The 23,255-nt window shown below is 40.4% G+C and overlaps 1 protein-coding gene and 1 long non-coding RNA gene across 6 annotated transcripts in view; one reads left to right on the top strand and one right to left on the bottom strand.

Moving 5' to 3' along the window:
* CFAP61 (cilia and flagella associated protein 61) overlaps nt 1-23,255 on the top strand; it is a 122,009-nt gene that overhangs the window by 41,593 nt on the left and 57,161 nt on the right. For all 5 annotated transcript variants that reach the window (XM_074578697.1, XM_074578698.1, XM_074578700.1 and 2 more), the window contains one exon: nt 13,968-14,095. In XM_074578697.1, the coding sequence (XP_074434798.1) occupies nt 13,968-14,095 (128 nt within the window). The remainder of the gene's footprint in view (nt 1-13,967; nt 14,096-23,255) is intronic.
* On the bottom strand, nt 1,994-18,144 carry LOC141740289 (uncharacterized). The gene is made up of 4 exons (XR_012585945.1): nt 16,276-18,144; nt 14,140-14,301; nt 4,061-4,162; nt 1,994-3,141 (listed from the first exon to the last, which is right to left on the bottom strand). It is a non-coding gene; the product is annotated as an uncharacterized LOC141740289 (long non-coding RNA).

The following is a 23,255-nucleotide window of genomic DNA, read 5'->3' as shown; positions in this document are numbered from 1 at the left end:
AGCTGGAGGACAGGTTATCCCTCTAAGTCTTGTTTTAGATAGCTCCGCAATGATGGCAGCGTTTTTTTCACATAAACTACAATACAAAGATTGTAAATGCAAGTCAATTTCAGAAGTGTAAAATTTTCGTTTGACTGCCTGTCCTAATTAATTGCTTGAGTATCTGTCGCTTATGATGAAAATAATTGTAATGAAACTCTTGCTTTGATACCCACAAGATGCCCCTTGATATCTAGCCATCAACATCTGCGTCTCATCTACGGCTTTTTCAGCTTTCTGCCTTCCTCTTGTTCCAGCCTTTTTTGAGCAATCTCTCTTCTTTTCTTGCTGCAAAATTTATTTTTCACCAGTAACAGCTTGGGGCTTAGCAGCTCAGCCATTCAGTGTCTAAGCATAGCTCTTGATTTGTGCATATATATCTCTGCAGGCCATTAGTGGCTTAGTATCTTAGAGAGAGTGCACAGTGGGAGCCCTGGGGCTCAGTCAGTTTATGTGTCTGTAATACGTTCCAGCCTGCTTGTGAGCATGAAGGGATTCACTCATAAATATTGACCAAGTACAGATAACTCAACCAGGACCCACAAGGACTCTTTCCCATTTCCTTCCTCCAAAGCCAGAAGTGAAAGCAACAATCTAAATCAGAAGAGCGTTGCCCTCAGCTAATTCCCATGCGTTGGCAGTCCAGATGTATCTCAGCTGTGCTGGAGAGGTGGTTTTCCTGTAGGTCTGGACCGCTTGTTACAGACAGATGAGCACTAGAAATGTTAAGTCTGTGGTAACTTGTTCTCGTTGTCCCTCTGTCAAATCTCTCTATTCTACTGCAGTGTCTGGAAAAATCAACAAGGGGAGAACCCCATGTGCCACCCTGCCATGGGTTCCTCACCTGCTCACTCCTGTTTCTAGCATGAGCTGTATTTTGTGGTGTCCCTTTTCTTGTAGTTTCTCTGGGAGAGCTAGATGTAAGGCAGAGAGATTTACTCTTAAAATCCAGAAATTTATCATATAAAAACATAATTTAGTATTACCTCAAGTTTTTTCACTCTTTCTCATAAACCACAATTCTGTGCTGCTTCATCTCTGCATCAGAAGACCTGTCACTTCCCAAGCAGTGGCTGCCCATTTCCTAAAGGGCTGCAAATTGTTATGAACATAGTAATATATTCCTATAACAGTCACTAATGACAGAGTGTGTTTTTATCCCACTCCTTGAGATGGCAAATACATTTTGCTGCTGATTTTCTTTGTCTGTTCCGACAAAACTGAATCTGCCATTGCTCTACTGAAGAGATTTGGATAAATCAGGTGAGGATTGACTGAGACAACACGGAGTGGGAGGCATTAAACTCCCTTGCCTCCCTTTGCAGCCCTCTGGAATGGCACAGATGCTAACGATCTTATTTGCATCTAGTCCTGGAAGTACCCAGACTTCAGGATGCCTGTTCAGCCTGTGCCTCTGCAGCAAACATATCGGAGGTTCCACATATTAGCTCAAAATTGCGTGAGGCCATACATCTGCCATGCTCTAGGGTTTCATGACACAGACCTGAAAAAGCTCCTGTCTGCTCATTAGATCAAACGCTTTCTACAGCTGTCCCAAATCAAAAGGAGATCTCTGATTTTTGTATTCTGAATCAGTAACCAGTATTGAAGCGCCAATTGGCAGAAGATCCAAAGATTCAAAATCTTAATTCCCACAGTGTTAAAACAGATTAGATTATTATTGTGTTTTGCACACCTGTCAGTCATTTCAGTCATGTTATGTTAAAAAACAGTTGGTTACAACAGAATACTAAATATCTTATAAAGTGCTGCTGGCCTTTATGGTGCATGTAATTATTGGTGGAGTAGAAAACTATAGATAATTAAATAATTTTTAATGATATCTTCATAAATAAACAATTTATAAACTTGTTTGCTTTCTCACCATCTGGGAGCATTCTGTTATCCATCTGCTTCATGTAATTATCAATAAAAGGGAAGAATAGGTGATATAATTAACAAGAATAACTGATCCACAGTGAAGAACAAAAATGTCACACATCTGTTGAATTATTTTCTTGTTTCTGCCCTTTCATTATTATTCATGCTATTGGATTTATTATATTATTTTTTTTTATTTCATGGTTGTATTCAAGCTGTCGGGTTTTATTGCGCAGTTCGGAATTGTTTTTTCAGCTACAGCTCATGAAAAGAAGACAGAACAATTATTAAATCATTGTAGAAGCCCATACAGTGTTACATTAATTTATTTAAAAACAAAACAAAAGCCAACATTTTCTCAGTTAATTTTGTACTTCTCAAGTGATGCTACGGATGCATTACAGGAAATAAGTTTAAATCGGGACAAGAAGTAGCGAGTGAAAGAGGGTCAGGCAAAAAGCTGAAGTCACATGCTCAGCTTTGCATTCTCTGAGTTAGCCAACTTTAAACTTGTTCAGGAGTTGAGTACTGCTGGGATGCCAGGATAGATGTCCGGGAAATGACTCGAGGGAAGAATGTCTGTACAGCAGTGAGTTCTGTACTCCTTGAGTGGCTGTGATTTCATTTCTGTGTGATTAAACAGTGTGCTTTCTCAGCAGTCCTTTATTTAAAAGAAAAAAAAACAAAACCAAACACCTCCAATCAAAAATAACTTTCATGTTACATCCTTTAATCTGCTATTAGAGATTATAAATATTCCTCAAGAAACTTAGTTGAAAGTTGGTTTCCCTGACTGAAAAGCACACAGAGGACCTTATCAGGATAAATAACTGTTTTGAATCTGAAGAAAAGAGTTTGTGTGCATGGAACTCAGTAATGCAGCGCTTGAAAATGTGCCATCTTTTGTTCTGAGCAATGGCATCAGCTGTGGGAGGTGATATCCTGCTCCTTCATAGTTGCATTGCTTTACAGGATGTGTGAATTGAACTGTTGTCACTGGAATGGTAAAGTCTGCTTAACTCGTAGGTAATAAGTTGTTCTTATTAATAGCACTAGCCTTTTTTTCTTCAAAAGAGGATTTTTCCTTTACTTTTTTGCGCAAAACTTTCAATGTCCTCTTTTCCCCTCAAAGCAGTCACAGAGCTTTTGCTGTCACATTATCAGCAGTGAGTACTGTTTTGCAGACGTGTAGCCTGTGGACTCCGTGACTCTCTGGGCCACCTAGGAGGAGTTTGCAAAAACGAGAAGCTAAGCAAAGCAGGCCTGTTATCCATATTCTTACATTGTCTGTGTGTAGTTCTGCACTACCACGTGAAACTATTTGGGGTCAGAACATAAGAAAAGGCCGAAATCTTGCCCTCCTCTTTGTAGTCTGGGAAAAACAGAAGCTTAACCACAGAAGACATGTAAATGTTGATGTGAGACTCAAGAAAAAATTGGAATACAAGACACTGCTAAGTTAGTAATAGTTTTCAGTGCCAGGATGCATGTATTTTTGTGTGTTTACTTGATTCCATACCGATGCTTATGGCAAGTGCTATGAATAAATGGCCTGAAAGCAGTTTAAAATAACTTTCAAAAAAGTAAAATGAGAGACAATACATAAGATTTATGAAATATTTTTAAACAATATATCATTTTTTTAGGGTAATCTTATTACACGTTCTATCGAGGTGTATGTTCATATATATTCTTTGTATTGCAGAAGATACTCAAATGGGTTGTGAGTGTTAAGTACTGTCCTGGAGTATTCTCTTTTAAATGAGCTTTTTTTTATGTCCATTGTAATGTTACAGGACTTTAAAAATAGAATAAAACATGTCTCATATATTTGCCATGGTTTATTAAAAAAATAAATACAAAAAATTAGCTATAGGATAAAACTGAAAACAAATCTAAAATATTTCCAAGTTTGACATAAACTTTCCCTTTTGGGGAGCTCATTTAAAAAGGAAAATAAAACAGATACATATGAGTGTTTGTATAGGAAACTCTTCTCTAGATGTTAGTGTCTCCTCCAACAAACTTTTGAGGCATTTCACTCTCTGTAGCTTCTACTTTCTTACATTTAGGCTGGCTTGTTAGAAGTTGCCCTAACTTTGTACTTATATGTTAGCGTCTCTGTGTAGTTGGGACATACCTGACTATACCTTCCTCAGTACTTCTTACTGGAAAAAAATTGAACAGATTCTTGAATGTTTTGGATCAGCAGTCCAGATTGAGCATAATCCATTACCTTGACCTGTAAAGAAAGAGGAATAGAAAGGAGTCAGAATTGATAGACTGACAGTCAACACCACACCTTGCTGTCAAGATGGAGGAAAGCAGAGGAAAAGGAAGGGATGTTTGCAACACATGGCTGCAAGTCCCAGACAACCTAGAGCGCGCAGATAGAAAAACTTAGCTCAATTGTATTTAAAAGACAATAAAAACAAGGACTTAAAATGAGCAGTTTTTAAAACATGGGGGGAAAGGCTGTGTACGACAGAACAATCTGTTCTGAACAAGCAAAAGCTCTTTGCTTTCTAACTGAACAGTTGAAAGAAATTGAGGGAGCAAGGCACTTTCCGCCTTACGCATCCAAAGAGAAATGTCAAGAAGTTGGACAGGTACAGGCACAAGTACTATAAAGCAACAAAGCCTTTGCTTTGGAGTGCATGCCCACCTGAAGTGCAAATGTGTGTAAGAGCACATCTCAGTGCAGCTCATGGAGCTGCAGTTACTGGGGAGTATCCATTCCCCTTCCTGGGCTGTACGCGTAACCACAGAAATAGTTAGCCGTGCTTCCGTAGATGCCCGCACTCCAACTGCACTCTGTAATAAAAGTTGAAAGTGCACTCAATTGCTAAGAGTGGTTAAGAAAAGCTGTTGGTGCTATTTTACTTCATAACTCTCTGCCTTATAGCAAAGTGTGTTCTGACTTTGTAGAAAATCTGCAGTAATAGGAGGTTTCACTTTGGCTCAGTTTCAGATTTGTATGAATTCAGTTGAGATGCTGGAATGTGTTTAAAGTGGCTAAAATGCAAAAGGGTTTTGATGGATTTTTTTTTTTTTTTTTTTCCAATTGTTAAGCCTCTACTAAGATAACAGAGAATAAATATAGCAAAAACAGCCTAAGTAGGATGAGCAAGAGAATTCCCTGCTTTTTAAATGTCGAGATTCACCTATGAAAGTTAAACCAGAAGCATTCCTACCTGTTATAGTTTGTATATGAACACAGTGGCATTACAAACAAAGGCTTGCTGTGTGTAGTTTTCATTTAACCGAGAAAGTAGTATTAATTTTTAAAGAAGTAACTGTTGCTTAAGATGCTATTGTGTTCAAGTAATGAATTTTTAATGCTTTTGTAGTACGTGCATGGATTAAAATCCATTATTTATTGTACCTTCACTTGGTTGGTAAAGGTGATGATTTTATAGCGCCAGTAGTCATGCAAACACAGTCATTCTGAACCTGATGGCTGATAATAAATTTCCTTACTGTAAATGTCAGTGGGTTTTGTGTGTTGCTGCCATTACATCTTGTTTGGAAGGCTGAATATTACACAATTATGGGAGGCACCAGATGGCATCATTAACAGGAATGCTCTGAATGTTTACCACTTATGTGCATGTGTGAAATTAAAAGTAAGATGACCTATCTTTATTTTGAAAGCATGGTGTCAGTACTATACAGGTGTTAATGACATTTACAGCAAACCAAAATAGTAATTTCTGCTTAAAAACAGGTCAGACTTGTTTTAAAGCTTTTTCAAAGCATTTTGTAGATTGACTTTGGAAGTAGCATAATTCCAGATTGTAAGGAGGGCGTAGATATTTTTCCACAGAAAGAGAATGTTCATTATTACAAAATGGAGAATCCCAGCTGCTGTCACTAAAATATGACTCTATAGTAAGCTGCAAATCAATCTTCCCTTGTATCCTAGTGCTGTTACTTACCTTGTTTTCATTATTTGCAGTGTGAAATATGATGTTGCTTTTTACGTTTTTATTTTTTAAAGCTTTTAATTTCATACATTTCTTCTATTTTTTCAAAGAATTAGGTACATTTAGGAAATGCTACCTCTGTTGCCACGAGTCTGTATGCAGAGTAGGTACAGTGAACAGAGACGCTTCTGTCTTCTCCCTTTCCAGAGTATACACCATCCTGTTTTCATACAGGTATTGCGGTAGTTGTGGTGCATTGTGGTGGTGTCGTCTCTCAAGAGGAGTCCTCAGAGGGCAACCTTCCTGAGCCCGCCAGCATTGAGAGATTTTTTCCAGTTAAGTCTCATCAGGGATGTTCAGGTTTTTCCATAGTGCCTTTTGGAGCTGCACTGGAGAGGTGAAGCAGGACTTGCTTAAAATCAAAGCTTAAGGAAGTCCCTTCGTTCATTGTGGAAGAAAATAATTTAATGTCTGGAAATGCTAGCGGTATCTTCAGTTACATATAATTTTGCTATTTATAGGTAATGCCTAATTTTATTTGTTTATTCTACATGAAGGTGGTATAACCAATGTCTACTCTGATGGCACAAGAACTATGTAAAATAAACGTGAGAAGTTAGGGAGACATTGTTTAAGTTAATGATGGGTCTTTCGCTGGCTGCTCGGACCCTGGCCCTAATGCAGGGAAGTATTTTCCATATCCATGTACATTCAGAGACAATTAGAATAAATAAGTATTTTTCTCTTAATTTTTAATGACATTTGTTCAGGCTGTTGGAACTGTCCATGAGCTTTGATTTAAATTATGTCATTAGGAGTCTTCTTACTTACTTAGTTGGAATGTCTTAATAACACGTTAATAATCATGCCACTAAAAGCAGGATTTCAAGAATTCTCTGTCAGCCCTGATACTTGGGAGGCATTTGTACGCTGTTTTGACCCTCCAGGCTCCAGCCTTCTCTGTGCAGGAGCGCAGAGCACCATGACTCTGATTTTGGCACAGAGTAGTGATGGGGACCAAGCTGCAGGCACCCGCGTGCTGGAGCTGGACCTGGGACCTTCTTTCTCTGCCTTCTGGAAAGTGCACGGTAAAGGATACGCTCAGACATTGAGGATTGCATGACTAACAATGAAAGCTAGGTTGGCTATTCGAATAACCTTGTTCATAAGTCTTGGAAATTTGTTCAAATAACCTGATTAAAGATGAGAGTTACTAAAATTAATTGTATGAATTTAAATTACGTGTTTAGTACAAACCATTAATTTTAGTAGTTTTCAACTTCTAAATTGCTTGGCATGTTTTTTTCATGTTATTCAGTTAGCTTTTTATGGCAGTCCTAGTAGGCTGAAGCATCTGTCTTCTTTAAAGGTACGGGTTACAATCCTTTTCCAGGGTTTTGCCGTTTCAAGAGTGCGATGAGGCAGGAGCTCCTGGCTGCCCAGTTTCCAGGGCAGTTGCCACCTGTTGAATTGTTGGTACAATCACCAGCAAATCCAAAGGATGTTTGGTTTTGCCTGGAGAAGCCGAAACGCTAAATTGTAGAAATACAGAAACTGAAGCTATCCTTCCTTGCCAAGACGGCTAGAAGACTGTTAACCTGTCACGGATGAATGGAATTCTCTGGGAGAAGGCATGTCATTGAGAGGAGCTGGCACTATTTATTCTGCTGGTACGTGGAGAAGCAGAGCTGCGTAGTTAGAGGAGACCAGCTCTTATCCCCATCAGGAAGCATAGAGGGGCTGCAGGGAAAAAGCAAGTGGAAGTTTGCATCCTTGAACCGCCCAGCCCCTGTGCTGCAGAGCCTTGTTGCTGGATAACCACCAGTGTCATGGAGCGCAGCACAAAAATGTGCGCTAGGATGCTGCTGATCCTTGTTGCAACTGCCAGAACCAGTGAGAGCGCCAGGGAGGTACCCCAGCGGAACGGTTTCCATGACAGCTTTCCCAAAGCACCTCTGCCTCTCTAGAGCAGACCTGACTCCATGTGGACGGGCACAAAGCAGCGCAGGGGGAGAGGGCTCAGTGCCATCCCTGTCCTGCTCGGCAGCGTTGGGTCTGCAGCCACCTGCTTGCAGCAGCCTGGCATTGCGTGCCTGTGTGCCTCGTGCTCCCCGGGAGCGCTTTGGTGCGGGATGGTGCCACCTGAGCAGCCCTTCTCAGTGGCACCTCGGTGGTGGTGGGGACCCAGGCGGTGCCAGGGCATGGCGTCCACCGGGGGAATGCATCAGGCAGGGCTCCGTGGACATGCGCGTGGTCACCAGCTTGGAGGGGTTCAGTCCAGCGTTTCAATGCACAGGGGAAGGGAAATGCTATCAATTAAAAGCAGTGATGCTGGATTTGTGTGCAAGCTAGAGGCGTTGGTCATTCTTGTAGTCAGATGACTGAGTGATCATTGGTGGTAGCGTTTGCCATGAGACTTCAGGATCAGCTGACATCGCTGGTAAGCAGTGTGGATGTTGTTTTGTCCACTCCACCTCTACAGATTGGCTCAGTGTCCATTCCAGTTTCTATTTCCAGAGGCTAGTGCAAGCTGCTAGCTTTTTTTCTTGTTTGATTGTTTCTGTGCACACTGTGCATAGTCAAAGCGTTTTCATAGGAGTCCTTTACCCAGTCGCTGGCCGTGCGTGTTTCTCTGTTGTATAGACTTTGAGCTAATGGAGGTCAGTCCTCCTAGCTTCCTTCAGAACTTCCTTCCTTCAGCTAGGACTTCTGAAGAACAGGACAGTGAGACAATCTTTTGGCATTGCATCGATAGAGATTGTGTGATTATTGCAAGCTCCAGTTTAGCTCTTGTGCCTTTGGGCACAGTCACATCATCTCTGGGAGTAAATCAGTCTAGCTTCTTGACGTCAAGTGTAATAGATCTATGATGGTTTATGTAAATTTGACATACAGAATTGAGAGCCATCCAGCCCAGCCTCTCTTGTATTTCCTTCTATATTTATGCTGGGAGTCCAGCTAGATAGTATCTGGAAGGTGTTTCATGCTGAAAGTCCTAGATGTTGCTACATTTTTGTATATTTTACTCAATCTTTATTAAAAAAAATAATTCTATTTACTACCTGCTATCCCCTCCCTTCAAGAATACCATGTGGGATAGAAATCAGTCATCAGTTTCCACCTAAACATGAGGAGGAACTTCTTTCCTTTGAGGGTGGCAGAGCACTGGCACAGGCTGCCCAGAGGTGGTGGAGTCTCCGTCTCTGGAGACATCGAAAACCCACCTGGACGCGTTCCTGTGCCACCTGCTCTGGGTGACTCTGCTCTGGCAGGGGGTTGGACTAGATGATCTCCAGAAGCCCCTTCCAACCCTATGATTCTATGAATTTATAGACTGTTTTCCAGAAGCTGAAGATCAGCATTTACCCATATGATGATTTGTATAGTACTACTGACTCCATTCATAAAGGCCTTTGGGGTCTGTGGATGAAAAATATTATATAAAGGCTAGGTATTATCTGTGCAAAATGGTTTTTATGGAACCACAGTTACTAAAGAAGTGTTCTTTGACAAAGATGACAACATTCAGGCTGCGGTCTTCATCATAATTGTATTTCTTTTTTCTTTTCCCTCTGTTTTTGGTGTTTGTGTAAATCTGTGAATGCTTGGAAACAGCGTTTGAAAGCATGTTTACAGACATTCCTAATGAGACTTTTTGGAACGTAGCTGGTATTTAAAAACAAAATAATAATGCAGGCTCAAAAAGCATGCGTTTTCCAGTAATTTTTGTTCATATCTCCTTGGTAAACATTGATTTTTCCTTTTTTCTTGTGATTCAAATGGAGCTTGAAATTAAAATAGCTCTGTTTGTTCACCTTCTTGTTTGCCTGCCACTATCGCTGACCTCAGCACTAATCTAGGAACAGGTTTGTTAATAGTTTTTACTCCTTCTGACAGTAATAGAGTTCAAATTATGTAGATCCTGTACAGCAGTAATGATCACACAGGTTTCTCAGTAACAAATGCTAAATTAAAACAAAAGCACGCAGACAGGCACAGAATCCCCCACGACAGGGCTGGGAAGGTCCCTCCGGCTGGTTCCCTGTTACTTCTTGTAGTAACGAGGGATCTGTGAAGATGCTGAGAACGTGACAAATGAGGCAGTCCCATGTTTATCTTGCAGTACCCTGAGCAGTCCTCCTGAATTCAGGGGCACTTTAACATACTTAAAATTCAGTAAACACTTAAGTGTGTTTAGCTGGGTAAGGCCCAAGTCCTCAGCGTGTAATAAAATCAAGTCTAAATTCTGCTACATTATGGAGTCTTTGCATGAAGAGTTCCAGTGATGAGTGTAACAGCTCTTTGGCACACTGATAATGTTTTACTAGGGTATATTTACCAATACCCAATTCGGAACATCGCACTGTTCCTTTTTGTCAAAGTTGAAATCCTCTGCCCATCTTGGTTTTTCATTTTTGGGTGTTCCGTTTCTATTTTTTCTGTTTAAATCAAGGTGACATTTACTATAGAACCAGACCTATTGTAGAACAATTACAATAAGTATTTTTAGAAACTCTACAAATAGCCCGGGGTCCAATGTTTGAAAACAGAACTAAAAGAAGCTGAAAAATATTCTCCATCTGAGTTTGTACCACCAATGTATGTTGCTGAGTAAATGTCCAATGAATGCATTCCCAGGCGATGTGCAACCTGAGTGCCTACCCAGATGGGAGATCCATGCATGCTCAATGAATGTTTGATGCGTCACCTGATTTGAAAGTGCAAAGGGAAAAATGCATACAAATACATTTGCTAAAACCAAATAATTATTTCATGTATCTTCTTCCATTGTTTACTGAGGGTGGAAGGATGTGTGAATTTTTAATGCTATAAATTAATCCTACTCTGGCACGTACTGTGCTGTGAGATCGTAAGTGAAAGACAGGATCTACACGCAGGGGTTGTGTTTTCGGTGGAGTATTCTGAGAAATGCGTGAGCATTTTTAATGGAGGTAAAGTTTGAAGGCCTCTAAGTGGATGGCACCGGCTGTCCACGCGAAAAAATATCCCCCGTGGTTTACTCAAGAAAGGCCACCTTTGTCAGCAGTTGGAATTGAAGGCGTAGATGGCCCTCTGCCCTCCCAGGTGGAAGCAACGTGACAGGTGGTGCAATGGCAGAGGCTGTCAGATACCAGAGTGGAAAGGAGGGAAAGTAATCGTTTTGATAATGAAAGAAAAGACTTTTTTTGTGAGCTGTGTATGCCTTTTCTACCACTGGCAGTTATTGCTTTTTGCCTTACATTAGTTAATGATTGCTGTTTTATTTAATAAATTGGATACAAAATAAACAAGTTAGAGTTTGCTATTGACCTATCAATTATGATGTCTGATTACTCCTCTGGGGAACATATGTAGTCATTTGTCCTGACATTTTGTTAAAATAAGGTGGTATTATGGGACCAATCCACCTAATTCCTTACTCCCTGGGGCCATTTAGTGTACTTAGCTGTTCGAAAGGTGATTTCTGAAGCATGACAGCTGTTGGTATCGGGGCCATTGTCTGGCGAACAAAAACGGTTATATTCTACTCATGTGCTGCCTTTGTATCATTGATACAGAAGCCATTTCATAAATTAGATACAACTCTTCCCTAGGAAATTATATTACTGCTTTGTATTTCATTGTTGGAGTACATTTTAAAAAAACACAGCACTGCAGTCGAAGGAGATGTTTGAACTTGGCATTGCTGTAAGGTCTGTTGGGTTTATCCTATTAGCTGCTGACATTCCTGTCTAGTTATTTTGGTTGATTAGGTACATTACAAGTAGTTTCTCTTCGTGTTCTTTTTACCGTTTTATTAATTTTGTTAAAAGCCACGTTTCAGCAAAAACGTCACTAATAATTTTTCCTCCGGAAGGCATTGCTCTTCTAGAAAGCTGCAGCTCTCTGTGCGCTGCAAAAGAAAGCCTGTCAGAGTTCTCGTCTGCAGAGTTCACAAACCCAAGGAATGTGAATACCAAGGTTAGGGCTTTAAGCACAGTATCCTCAACGCGTATTTGTGGTATCATGAGGTCTCCGCAAGTGTCAGCAATTGAAGAAGCGTGTCAAATGTTGTAGTCGGGGCGTACCCATTTAGTATGTTATAAAAAACATAGTCCCAGTTTTATTTTAAGCAGTAGGGCATGCCTTTAATAATTGGCATCGGTTGTTCTCATTTCTTAAAGTCTCTTCCAGTATTGTACATTTTCAATGAAATATAAAAGGTTTTTTCAGTTTCTGAAATGTGGAAGTGTTCTATTTTAATTTATGATCGAAACCCTTTTTACTGGCAAATCCTGATATAAGAAGTGTCTAACCATGTTAAAAAGCTTTGGCTTTGGATTAGGTTGTTAGGCTTGTTCATAGAGACTCGTAGATGACACATAAAGCAACAATTTGGGCGGCATTACTGTCATTCTGTGGCTCGGCCCTGGCTAGTCAAGCCATTCCTTAGTGCAGAGCTGCCTCCAAGCCTGCAGGCACGTGCTAGGTCTCGCACATATGACTTTGTTAAGCAGCTACCATGGGCTAGGATACTTTTTAAGGCATCTTCTGGAATTTTCTTTGTGAAGTCCAGTCCCTGAGATGAATGTGGCTCACCACTGGATGTCATCCTTGCACTGTGATGAACTGCAACCAGAAGAACATTTGTCTGGCAGTAAAAAATCATGTTGCCTGACCAAAGATGACATTGAATTTTGCCACATTTTAAATTACTTGCTATACAATGATGACAGTTTGCAAGCAATTGGGCCATAATCCTTCCTTAAGGTATAGGACAGCACTCTACTGAGTTATACAGACAATTCCTCACCTTCTGTAGAGAGGCTATGCTGAAATCTCAGCAGTGGGTCTCCACCATTGCAAAGACATGGTGTAAAAGATCTCTTGGGGACCTCAGTGTGCCATGTACTTCTTGAGAAGGCCAATGTCATTACCATAGCTTTAAAATAAAATACTTATGCTTCATATATTGAGTTACTCTGACAACTAATATATAGAGAATATATTTCTATTGTAATTTCATAGGAGGAATTTTATTAACCCTCTGTCTCCTATTCATAATAGATGAAAACCTGTTAGAAGTCTTAGATTGCTTCCTGCCTAAGTGACACAGCAGAAATATATAGAAGCCATTTTCTATTTGTCTCTTCAGTGCATTTATGAATCTGCAGTTATGTATTCTGTGAAATGTGAAGGTGTACAACCCAAAGCAATAAGAAAAATGCAGAGCGTGTTGTACTGCAAGATGGAAAGTAGTTCCCTGTCTTTCATCAGAAATTTGAAAACTAAATATAGTTCAGTGCAGGAAAAAAAAAGTCAAATGCAATATTATCTTTTGACCCATTCTTGCGTATTTGTTTTGAGAATCTCTGTTAGCTAGTGAGACCTAGAGACACAAATTAAAAAAAAAAATACATGGACTTTATTGTCTTAACCCATGTGCACATTAAGAAGAATGGAAACTGAGAAGCTAGTAATTAAAAACTTTATAGCAAGATTTTTGGTCACAGTCTTGGTCTCAGTGACATTGAGATATTAGTTTACTCCTTTGATGGCCTGGCTTTCAGTGTAGCTACTCTGGATTTAAGGGGAAAAAAAAGGGTTAATTCTATCATTTTGGAAGAGAGTTTTCAATTAAACACACAAAGACACTGAAGGTACAAGTTCCTAATTAATTTACAAGTAAAACCATTTCCATAAGTAAAACAGCAAGAGTAAAAACTGCTCTAGAAGGTGTAAAAATGGCCTTAAAGTTATGTAAATATATGTCCCCCAGGTGTTAGCTAAATTGTAGTTAATTATAGAAGAGGCAGCGTTTTCTCCTCTCTTACAAGGACTCCATAGCATCTTTTCCAGGAGAAGCCAGACCATTAAGCTGTGCTAATTTTCTGTGACCTATTAAACATGCACATATTTCAGCATTTTAGTACCATTTATCTACTGTGTTATCTTGTGCTGTGCACAGAAAAATCATAGTATTAGTCACATCAGTGAGTTTTGTATGACTGCATAATAAGTTTTGTATGAATGCAAGGCAATGCATTACTGGTGGTTTAATGATTCTTAGCAGACTTTCGCTGTTTGTTTTGGGGGTTTTTTTTAATGCATTTCTATGTTATTTTATATGTTTTTGAACAGTTGAGTTATTCTTTGAACCACGTAAATCGAAAGCTGGTACTGGCATCTAAAGTGTCTATCAACACTAGAATTGTGGTGGTTGGTGCATCCGATGTTGGAATCTCTTTTCTGGAAACACTCATTTTTTGGTAAGTTTTTTATTTGATTTTCTTTACAGAGAAGAAAATGTTACCTTTTGTTTGAAGGGGCTTGCTTCCTCCATTTAGAAGCGTGCTTTGAGGCTGTGTCCAAGTACTAGGTGATAAGGGTCTGTGATGGGTGCTTGCCTCCTGGCTGACTCTGGAACTCAGAAGTGCTGACAAAGCTGCTCGTAGATACTCAAGGTGAAGGCACACTGAAAATGAGAATTCCACATACTTAAAATCTCTTTGACTGTTGTTCTTATACAAAAATCCGATAAGTGGAGGTTAAGCCCATAGCCCTTCATGTGTGCTCCAAAGCAGTATTGATCTTTAAAGCTAGTTGTGCCTAGTGGGAAAACAAATCACCGTTTGAATCCCTCCCTTCTCTTACCTTGTTGCGATGCCGTGTTTTCCGAGCTGTGCAGAAATGTACAACCTAAGCTTGTTGAGTTGTAATCCCTCTGTGATTCTTTTGATTCTGGTAACACCTTTTGATGCCTTTGATTGTGATGAGACTTTTGATGTTTGAGGTTGTTCAGGAACCAAAAAAATGTCATTTCTGGCCCTTCTGCCATTTTTGCTGTAGACCCTAGAGAGGGTGTGGGAAAGGTCTAGCGGAAGACACTGCTCTCTGACAGCCTCAGCCTGCTTGGTGCCCCACCAAGAACACAGGCCATAAGCGTACATCAAAGAATTTTTCAGCAGTAAAACTGCAAATCAGATTGTTCTGGTTACCCTGAGTTATCCAAACTGGAGTAAATAAACTGTATAAACTGGTTGAAAAGGGGAATAAACGTGTGCGACTGTTTTTATACCTTCCACTGTCTAAGCCAGCGTAAACTTGTGGACAAAGCTGTTTTACGGACTTTCCAAAGTTAGGACAGGAGTGCTGTCTCTCTGATATCTCGCTGCTTGCACCTTCTATGCGCGTCAGTGGCCCCTCCATACCAATTTTAGGGGGTCGTCAGGAAGTCAGACTGTGTATGTGACAATGCAGTTGCTTTTATGCAATTGTTGTTTTCCTCAGTGATTAAACACACGTACTAGAAATGTCTTGAACGACTTGCAGAAATTAGTATAAAATTCAACTTCTGGATGTGATTGTTAAAATTTCATTGCAAAAACTAAAGGGAGGTTGGCATTTTTATGGTTGGCAGAGAATTGAAAATTTTGCCTGTTTGTTTTTTTTTTTTTTTCACTTAAGCCAAGACTTTGTATTTCTGCAACAACCATTAATAACACCACAAATTAAAATAGCAATATGGCAAGAGAAGAAAATGTTGAAGTGGTTTATGGATGTTGTTATGTTGCTGGAGCAGTGAAGAAAAAATACCTACTTCTTGCTCCTTTTTCCTAGATCCTGACTTCCTGTACAGCACACCCTCTTGGGGTAAAATCATTTTCCTCTCATCCTCCTGTTCTCAGCACCTTTTATTTCCGTTCCACTCAAAATTCAGTTAAAAATACACTTTAGAGCTATGAGCCTCTTTCTTGTTATTCATCCTGTGCTGTTTATTGCTATGCTTTCAGTATAAAATACTGTGAGGGAAAAACAAAGCATATTTACGCTCCGACCAAGTCCGTGAGCCAGAAGCTAAGTCTTTTTGTAGCGAACAGGACATACGGATAGTATTGTGTTTGCGAGGCAATCCTTTATAGGGTATCCTTCTCTGAGATACCTCAGCCAAGACTTGTCAGCCAGAAGTTTTGTTTAACCGTATTCTGGCAAAGAGTTCTTGCAGAAGGTGTCCTTCCTGTGCATAGGAAAGAGGGCTTGTCTTCGGCGCTGCACAAACGGAGTGCTCCCGCTTAAGAGAAATCGAGTATTACGCTCAGAATGCAAAAAGCAAGCAGTCAGCACTTAGTGCAAAATGTCACAGAATTGATATTAATATAGGTATAAATTTTAGAAAGACTATATTTTTTTTATTATTTTATTTTCACATCAGCAGCAGATAAAATCTCCTGATCAATGTGAAGGCCTTTTAATAAAATTTAGTTTAATTTACTCATAATTTTCTAACATTCTTTGCAAAGGTTACATGCACTAAAAATAGCTAGATTGAATCAATTTGTAAGCCCCTAATCCTTAAAAAGAGGAAGTAGTTTTCTCCTCATTATTCTTCATACTTAATTATTTTACATTATCGGTCACCATGGAAACCACACAAATGTAATTCACTTACCTACAGAACAATTATTAGAACTCGATTTTACAAGTGTTTTCAACTTGTTTGAGAAGTATGTTTTTCATTGAACGGAGAAATAATCATGAGAAGTCCCTCTCCTCAGCGGAGGGCTGCAGCCGGCTGCCTCGCGCTCCCGCTGTGCCGGGGCAGCGGCACCGCAGCTCCCGGCATGGCACGGCATGGCTGCCGTGGCAGAGCTCTCCGGGGGAACGTCAGGCTTGTCGCTTGTCCAGCACTGCCGCGGAGCAGCCGTGGGCATCGCCACTTATCCACCCGAACCCAAAACAAGCCGCGTAATCCGTGCTGCAGAGGGGGACGGTGTGCTGTGAGCTGTTATCTTGCAACACGCTGCTTCAGTCTTCCGCTGTGGCTCGTTGCCTTGTGGTAAAGGAGTTTCTGGAAAAGCAGATGGTCACGGAGGTCAGAGCACTGGTGCACCCAAATCGGTGCCCATTATTTCAAAGTGCAGTGCAGAAATGCTGGAAATGAGTATACGGAATGACCTGCCAGTAGGGGAGGCTTCTTCCTAACACTCGGGGTACTCTGAGCCCTGGAGGATTGCATCCGTTGTGCTTAATCTAACGCTAGGTCAGTGAAGGTGATCTCATTATTCATATTTCACCATTCAAATAAGTATCTCCTGCTGATTTTATTTTTTTTTTTCTCGGCGTGTAACCACAGGCAGACATGTGTTTTCAGCTATAGTACTACTTTTCTTTAGGGCACATATGAATTTTTTATTCAAGAAACAGGCGAACGACGGAGGCGGTGGTGCTGGCAGTCATGCAGACAGGGCCTGGCCTCCCTTTTCCTGCGCGGCCGGCTGTCAGAGAGTACAGGTGCAAAAGCGGCTCCGGAGGCTGCGCTTCGGCTGCTGCCGTCCCACACGCGAGGAGGTGCAGCGAGCTGGGCAGGCGAGCTGAGATGCTGTAGAAGGGGGGGGGGGCGGGAAGTGAGTTGCATCATAAATTGCTGCAGTAATTAACTTCCCTGCAGGAGCATGGCAAGCAGGGAAGGAATTGTGATTCCCACAATTCCTGCATGAGGCTCCTCCTGGGCAGTGCAATTATATGCTTTCCCTTGCACAAAGCCAGGACTTAGGTCACTCTCTAGCAGTAAGAAAGGCGTATATAAATTGCAGCAGCGTCAAAGCATTTGTTAAAGCGGTGTAAACTCTGAGCAATGTCCAGTCCTAAAGGAGAAGTCGCAACGGAACAAATACCCGCCTTGTGAAAAAGCAGCTCAGCCCAGCAACACGGAGTCTCGGCCTCTATTGTTCACTGCCCTCCAAACTGTTCGTGCTGACTGATGCTCCTGCCTCCCCTTTGTTGTGGGATGTGGGGAGAAAGCCCTTTCTGCGTCAGAGTGAAGCAAGTCAAAGAAACTCCAGGGAGAGGTTAAGCTAAAATGCAAGTTTTATTTATTTTTAGTTTCACTTGAGTGACTTGTTCTTGAGGGGTGGGGGGGATGGTGTTGTAGAAAAAAAGAAAAAAAAAAAGGAAGAAAAAAATTTACAGCAAAAGAGTTTTATCATACATTCCTATAAATATGTACATGCCCCCGCTTACACGTGCAGTACAATGAGCCACTAACGTAGACAAATTGTCACGAACGAAGACCCTAACAAGGAGTCTGAATTAAGGCTAAAGGAAGTTTTTAAAAAGTTACCCTTTTTTATTTTTTTGTCATCCCCACTGAGATCAAGTATGCATATACTAAATTTGTAAGTGAAAAGGCTTTTCTAAATATTCAGCTTGCAAGTATTCGATGAAAATTATGCCTGAAAATTATTTGCAAGTTTTCATTAGCACAGAATGTCAGTACCTATGAATATGAGAAAAGGAACGATGACTTCAGTTCAGAGTTCTGCAAATATCAATTATTGGAGGTGAAATCCAGCAGGAGAAATATCAACTGCAGTTAAATAATTTATTTAAAAACCTGCGAACAGCTAGAATTGGGCATACTGAGTAGCATAGTCCTCAGCTAAACCAGTATTCCCTTAAATGTCTATCCTGATGAATGTAAGCTATAGCCCAGCATTTTAATCTTTTCATATTCCCAAGTACCGAAATGCTTTAAAAAATAATCTCATTGCTAAAGACTAATTTACGAGGAGGGCAGGGTTTTTTTTTGTTTCTTCTTGTTTTCTTTGATAATTTAAGAACAATGATCATGGCAGCAGCATTAGGCCAGAAGAACATGCAATTAAAAAAAAAATAAAAATGAGCATTTCCAGTTTATTCTGGTGGCTGATTCGCAGAACAGCATGCTAACTAGTACACCCTGACAGCAGGTGATTGAAGTTTGGCTGCAAGAATGCAAAAAGCTTGCTCACAGCAGTATCTTGTCGCTGGTTCCAGTGTAGTGAACCAATTAGCTTTTTATCCACCTCTTTGCATATAGCTGTGGAAAGCGTTATTGTCTTCTGATTACAGGGAAAACCCTTTTTAATCCATGATTTTGAAAACCTCCTTAATCCAACCTCTGGTGTAAACAACGACTTATTCTCTGAGGACACTGGCAATATACATAATGTACTACACGAAATAGCAATAAATAAACGGTGGCTAAGATCACAAAGTTTTGTATGAAAATGTTGTGAAATATATTTCTCTTTCCATGTGGGTGCGTTAAAATAATTGCTGCCTTTTAAAAGCAAATGGATTGAAGTATATTTTTGTCAAAACTCTGAACTTTTTTCTTAAAGTAGAATTAGAATCCAACGCAGTAAATCTGTGAGTTTTTGTCTGCAGGACAGTTTTTCCCCTTTGTGAGTTAAAGGTATCTAAGATTAGCTTAGAAATGGCAGGGTTTTTTAAAACACGGTTTCTGACAGAACAGCTACAACTGCTGTTATCTGGCAGCACAGTATTATACAATATCCTGCACATCTGTCCTGTTTGGCAATAGTTAGCATAATGCTTGCTGTTTAATTAGGCTTTTTATCTTTGCATTTGTCTGAGAACATCTGAAGCCTTCCATGTTGCCTGTCACTAATTAGTTGACTAATTAAATAGTTAGTGCTTACTTGCTGATCACAGAGCTAACATGTAATGAATGGTTTAGTGATCCTCATTGTTTTATACTATCTATCTTTGCCACATGAATTGATATACATGTGCTTCCTTTTGACTGCCTTTTTTTTTTTTCATACCAAGGCAAATCCAGAACAATGTTGTAGTCGACCATGTGTTCAGTGTCACCGGGCCTGCGTCCTTCAGACATTGTTGCCTTCCATCATTTCTGGTGAATAGAGCTCAAGTTGTGACAGAGATAAATAAGATAGGTCATATCTCGCCTTGTTGCGCAGTCAGGATCACAATGAACACTGTCAGTGACTGATACCAGACATCAACTAGGGGAGAGGACATGGGTCAAGATCAGCCTTCCTAACAGCCATTTGACATGCCTCTGCCAAAAAATTATACTCAATTAGCATTGATATGCGGTTCTTTTATAGTTATATTCGTGCTTTAGAGACAGTTCTCGATTAGATTATTTCAACTTTAAGTACTTGCGGTTTAAACGTATGTGAACACTTGTCTGAGCCCAGACTATTCTTTCACACTTCAAATTTGTAAGCATTTGTAGATTTTCTTTTGTTACTATTTATATATGAATACTCCTGACTTCTTGTTGCATGTTAAAACTGATCTTGGAAATGGTAGTTTTCTCATAAAAGGCCTGTTTCAAAATTGAAATAAGTCACAATAATTTTTATAGAATTATATTTTGTATTTATTGTACCTGTCCTGGTGGCCAAGTATAACATTAGCATGGCTGTTTCAAAAACTCTGTGTAGAGCTTGGTAACCTGACTACCCGAAGCATCTGGTGGCTCTCTGATCAATGCAGTTCAAAGCAAATAAAGAAGCATTCCAAGTGCAAACACTGCGTTTAGGTTTTCCAGTTCTCTGCTAAAGCGATGGAGGAGATGTACTTTCTCTTCTGCTCATATTTATTTTTCTTTGATTGAGGTTTGTTCCCCAGAGCCGTTGTGGAGGTGTAACTACTGAGTTCTTCAAAGCAGTCTATAAAGTGCCTATGGGTTGGTTTTGAAGCACAGAAGACTGTGGAGAAGAAATTAGTTGGCTGGTTAAGTTGCGATCCTTCCCTCTAGTGATTAGTGTTGATTTGATTCCTGTTTGTGTGTGTATATAGGTACTTTAACAGGCAGAGGGAAGGCTGTGACAAATAAAATCACCACTGAAGGTACTTGCTTATTTTTTTTGAATGCTTGATGAGCTGAAATGTTAAGATTCCTTTTCTGGATTGCTGTGATTACCCTCCAAATCCCAGGAAGGAGGTGAGTCTGAGTACAGTTTACGTTGAAATGAGAGTTGGGAGTACATAAGATACAGTAATGAGACCGTGAATCTTTACTGCATGCTGTGTTATCTAGATTCCCCAAACTTCTAATGCGGATTGCTGAGGTTAGATGGAGCTCCACAGTGCTGCAGCTCGATTGCTTCCAGTACCCCCGTTACCGCACCGCATTGTGAATTGTAACATATCATGTTGTGTGGTTTGTTTCCCTAGGAGTGTGGTGGTCAGCAGCATCTCTCCATTAATCAGGCATAATTTCGGTTTCACGTGAGCTACAGGGCATGGGCCATTTGGGAAGGAGCTGTTGGAGAAGCATCGTGTTGCCTTGGTGAAGAGATGGGCGATGCATGGGCTTTGCGGTGCTGCACCTCTCAGAGCTGTTTTACGTTAAGGGATGCAATATCAGCGAGGCAGCTGTGCTCATCAGGCTGCCAGGGCTGGAGGTGCTGCGGGGCCCAGATCCGCAGCTGCTACATGCAGATGTTTGAGATCAGGAATTTTGGCCCAGCTGACTCCTCCACCAGCCACGTCCCTGTCCCTCCTGGGCTGCCAGCTTTCTGTCAAGAGGATGGGGCACTGGGGCGGTGCCTCAGAACATGCAACTTTTATGAGTATCCTCTCTTTTTGCGTGCTCTAGCTGTCAGGAGGAGAATGTATGGTCGTTGGCCATAAGCTAGGACAAAAACATTGGTACAAATCTCAAAGCCCTTCAAATTCAAGGGAAATCTATCTTTTGACATCTGTGGGCTTTTCTAGGGTGCATACTTTTTCATTTCTGTGAAGGCAGCATTGCCAGATCCGTACCAAACAACATCACAGAGTCAAAATGTTAATCTCCTTTGCAATAACATGGAAAATTGGGGTCTGGCAAATAGGCAGCCATAAAAAAAACCCTTTAGTTTTAACGTGATTGGTCAATAATATTAAAAATGTCCTATTAACAAGCTGGAATTTGCAGTGTATGTTATTCACTGAAACATTCACACAGGAACAGCCAAAACAGCAAAATTTCAACTACACTCTAGTTTTACTGCCCAATTTATGGTATCTTTATTTGTGGAAAATGGTGTTGATGTCTCTCAACTGTGGTTTTAAATCTGCCAGGTGATTAGATTTAAACAGCTAGAGACGATAACTACCAAGCCCATCATCGGCTATCCCTCATTTTCTGTCTAGAAAAATAATTGCCCTGTTTTTCATCCTGTTCATACTCCGAACAGGATGAAATGCTGAAACATTTATGGCATGGAAATTGAAATTTTAGTAAGGAAATGCTCTCACTAAAGTGGTGGTTGGATGGTACTTTGATTTGGTTAAGTTCAAAGCCAACTCACATTTGGGCTGGTAGTGCTAATCTTGTAACCTTTGTAGCTGAGCGTGTTCCCACATGAGTATACGGATGTCTCTGATTCAGCTATGTATTTTCTGTGGGCCAAGGAAAGAGCTCTTTAGATTTTTCCTGTTCTGTCACATAACAATTCATACTGCAAGAATTTTGCCACGCTGATTTTAATAAGCTAGGTCCTGGAAATACCACAGATATTGAGTGAATGCTGTAGTTTTTGAAAGAGCCTCCTAAGAAATCTGCAGCTGGTTTGTCAGGTGAGTCAAAATTTGGTTTGTACTTTGCTACAAAAATTCAGTTTATGCTTGCAGTGTTTCTCAGCACAGAACGCTAAGGCGGTTCACATTTGAGCCTGAAGTGATATTACACTAAAAGAGTAAATAGGCAAATATGTAAATAAGCAAGTACTTAAGACGTAGCTTTAAGTTGTGTTAGAAGTTTTCTCTTAAATGCTGTACTCCAGTGTTTGTGTGTTATGTGCGTTAATCGATACGCACGTTCAAAGCCTGGTATACACCTTGCAAGTACTGGCAAGATGCAGAGCCAAAGAGACTTCTGAGAAGAAAGCTTAATGAGAGGTGGTTACGGGAGGGAGAAGAGCTTAGTGGTAAAATTGCAAAGGTCAATATGGGCTGAGAAGCAAAACGTGGAAAAAAATTAGTCTAACAAAGGAAAAAAGGCTCAACTGAATTACAGTAAAATGCCACAATCACTAGAGAAGAATGGTGCAAAAAAGAATAGGGAAAGCTGAGTTGACATAGGTGAGGAAAGCAAAAGCAGTCGCTGGGAAGCGAGAGGTGGTTACAAGGGATAAAAGCAGTGACAGAACGGTGGGTGAGTTGTTTTAGAAAAATTAGTTATAATATGGGTAGGAGTTTGGAAGAAGAAAGTGGCAAAAGACATGTTTGGTAATGTTCAGGGAGAAGTCAAGATCGTGGGGGTGATGTAACGCTACCTAAAAAGGAGAAATTATTAATAAAACTGAAATGCAGCAGAGTCAAAGTTGCTAGTGTTTCTAATTATATTGTCTAAGAAAAGGGTCAGCAGAGAGGACAACCGAGAGACAAGTATTAAAATTACAAGATGGAAGGGAATCTAGGACTATCCACTTAAAGGAAAAAAAAACAAGTAAGAGGGGTAGTTGATCTACCCTAGCAGGAGAATAAAAATTTAACTGGAGAGGGAACAGCTTTTGAGACAGGGTGTTTGGGAAAGGTTAACCACTATGGGAAAGGATACCACACGAGGCAGGGTCAGAGAAGGGGACACAGGTTTTAGTGGGAGCAAAGGAGGATGCAGAAAAT

Source organism: Larus michahellis, chromosome 3, assembly GCF_964199755.1.
Source record: "Larus michahellis chromosome 3, bLarMic1.1, whole genome shotgun sequence".
Classification (NCBI taxonomy): domain Eukaryota; kingdom Metazoa; phylum Chordata; class Aves; order Charadriiformes; family Laridae; genus Larus; species Larus michahellis.
This window is presented reverse-complemented; position numbering and strand designations above follow the sequence as displayed.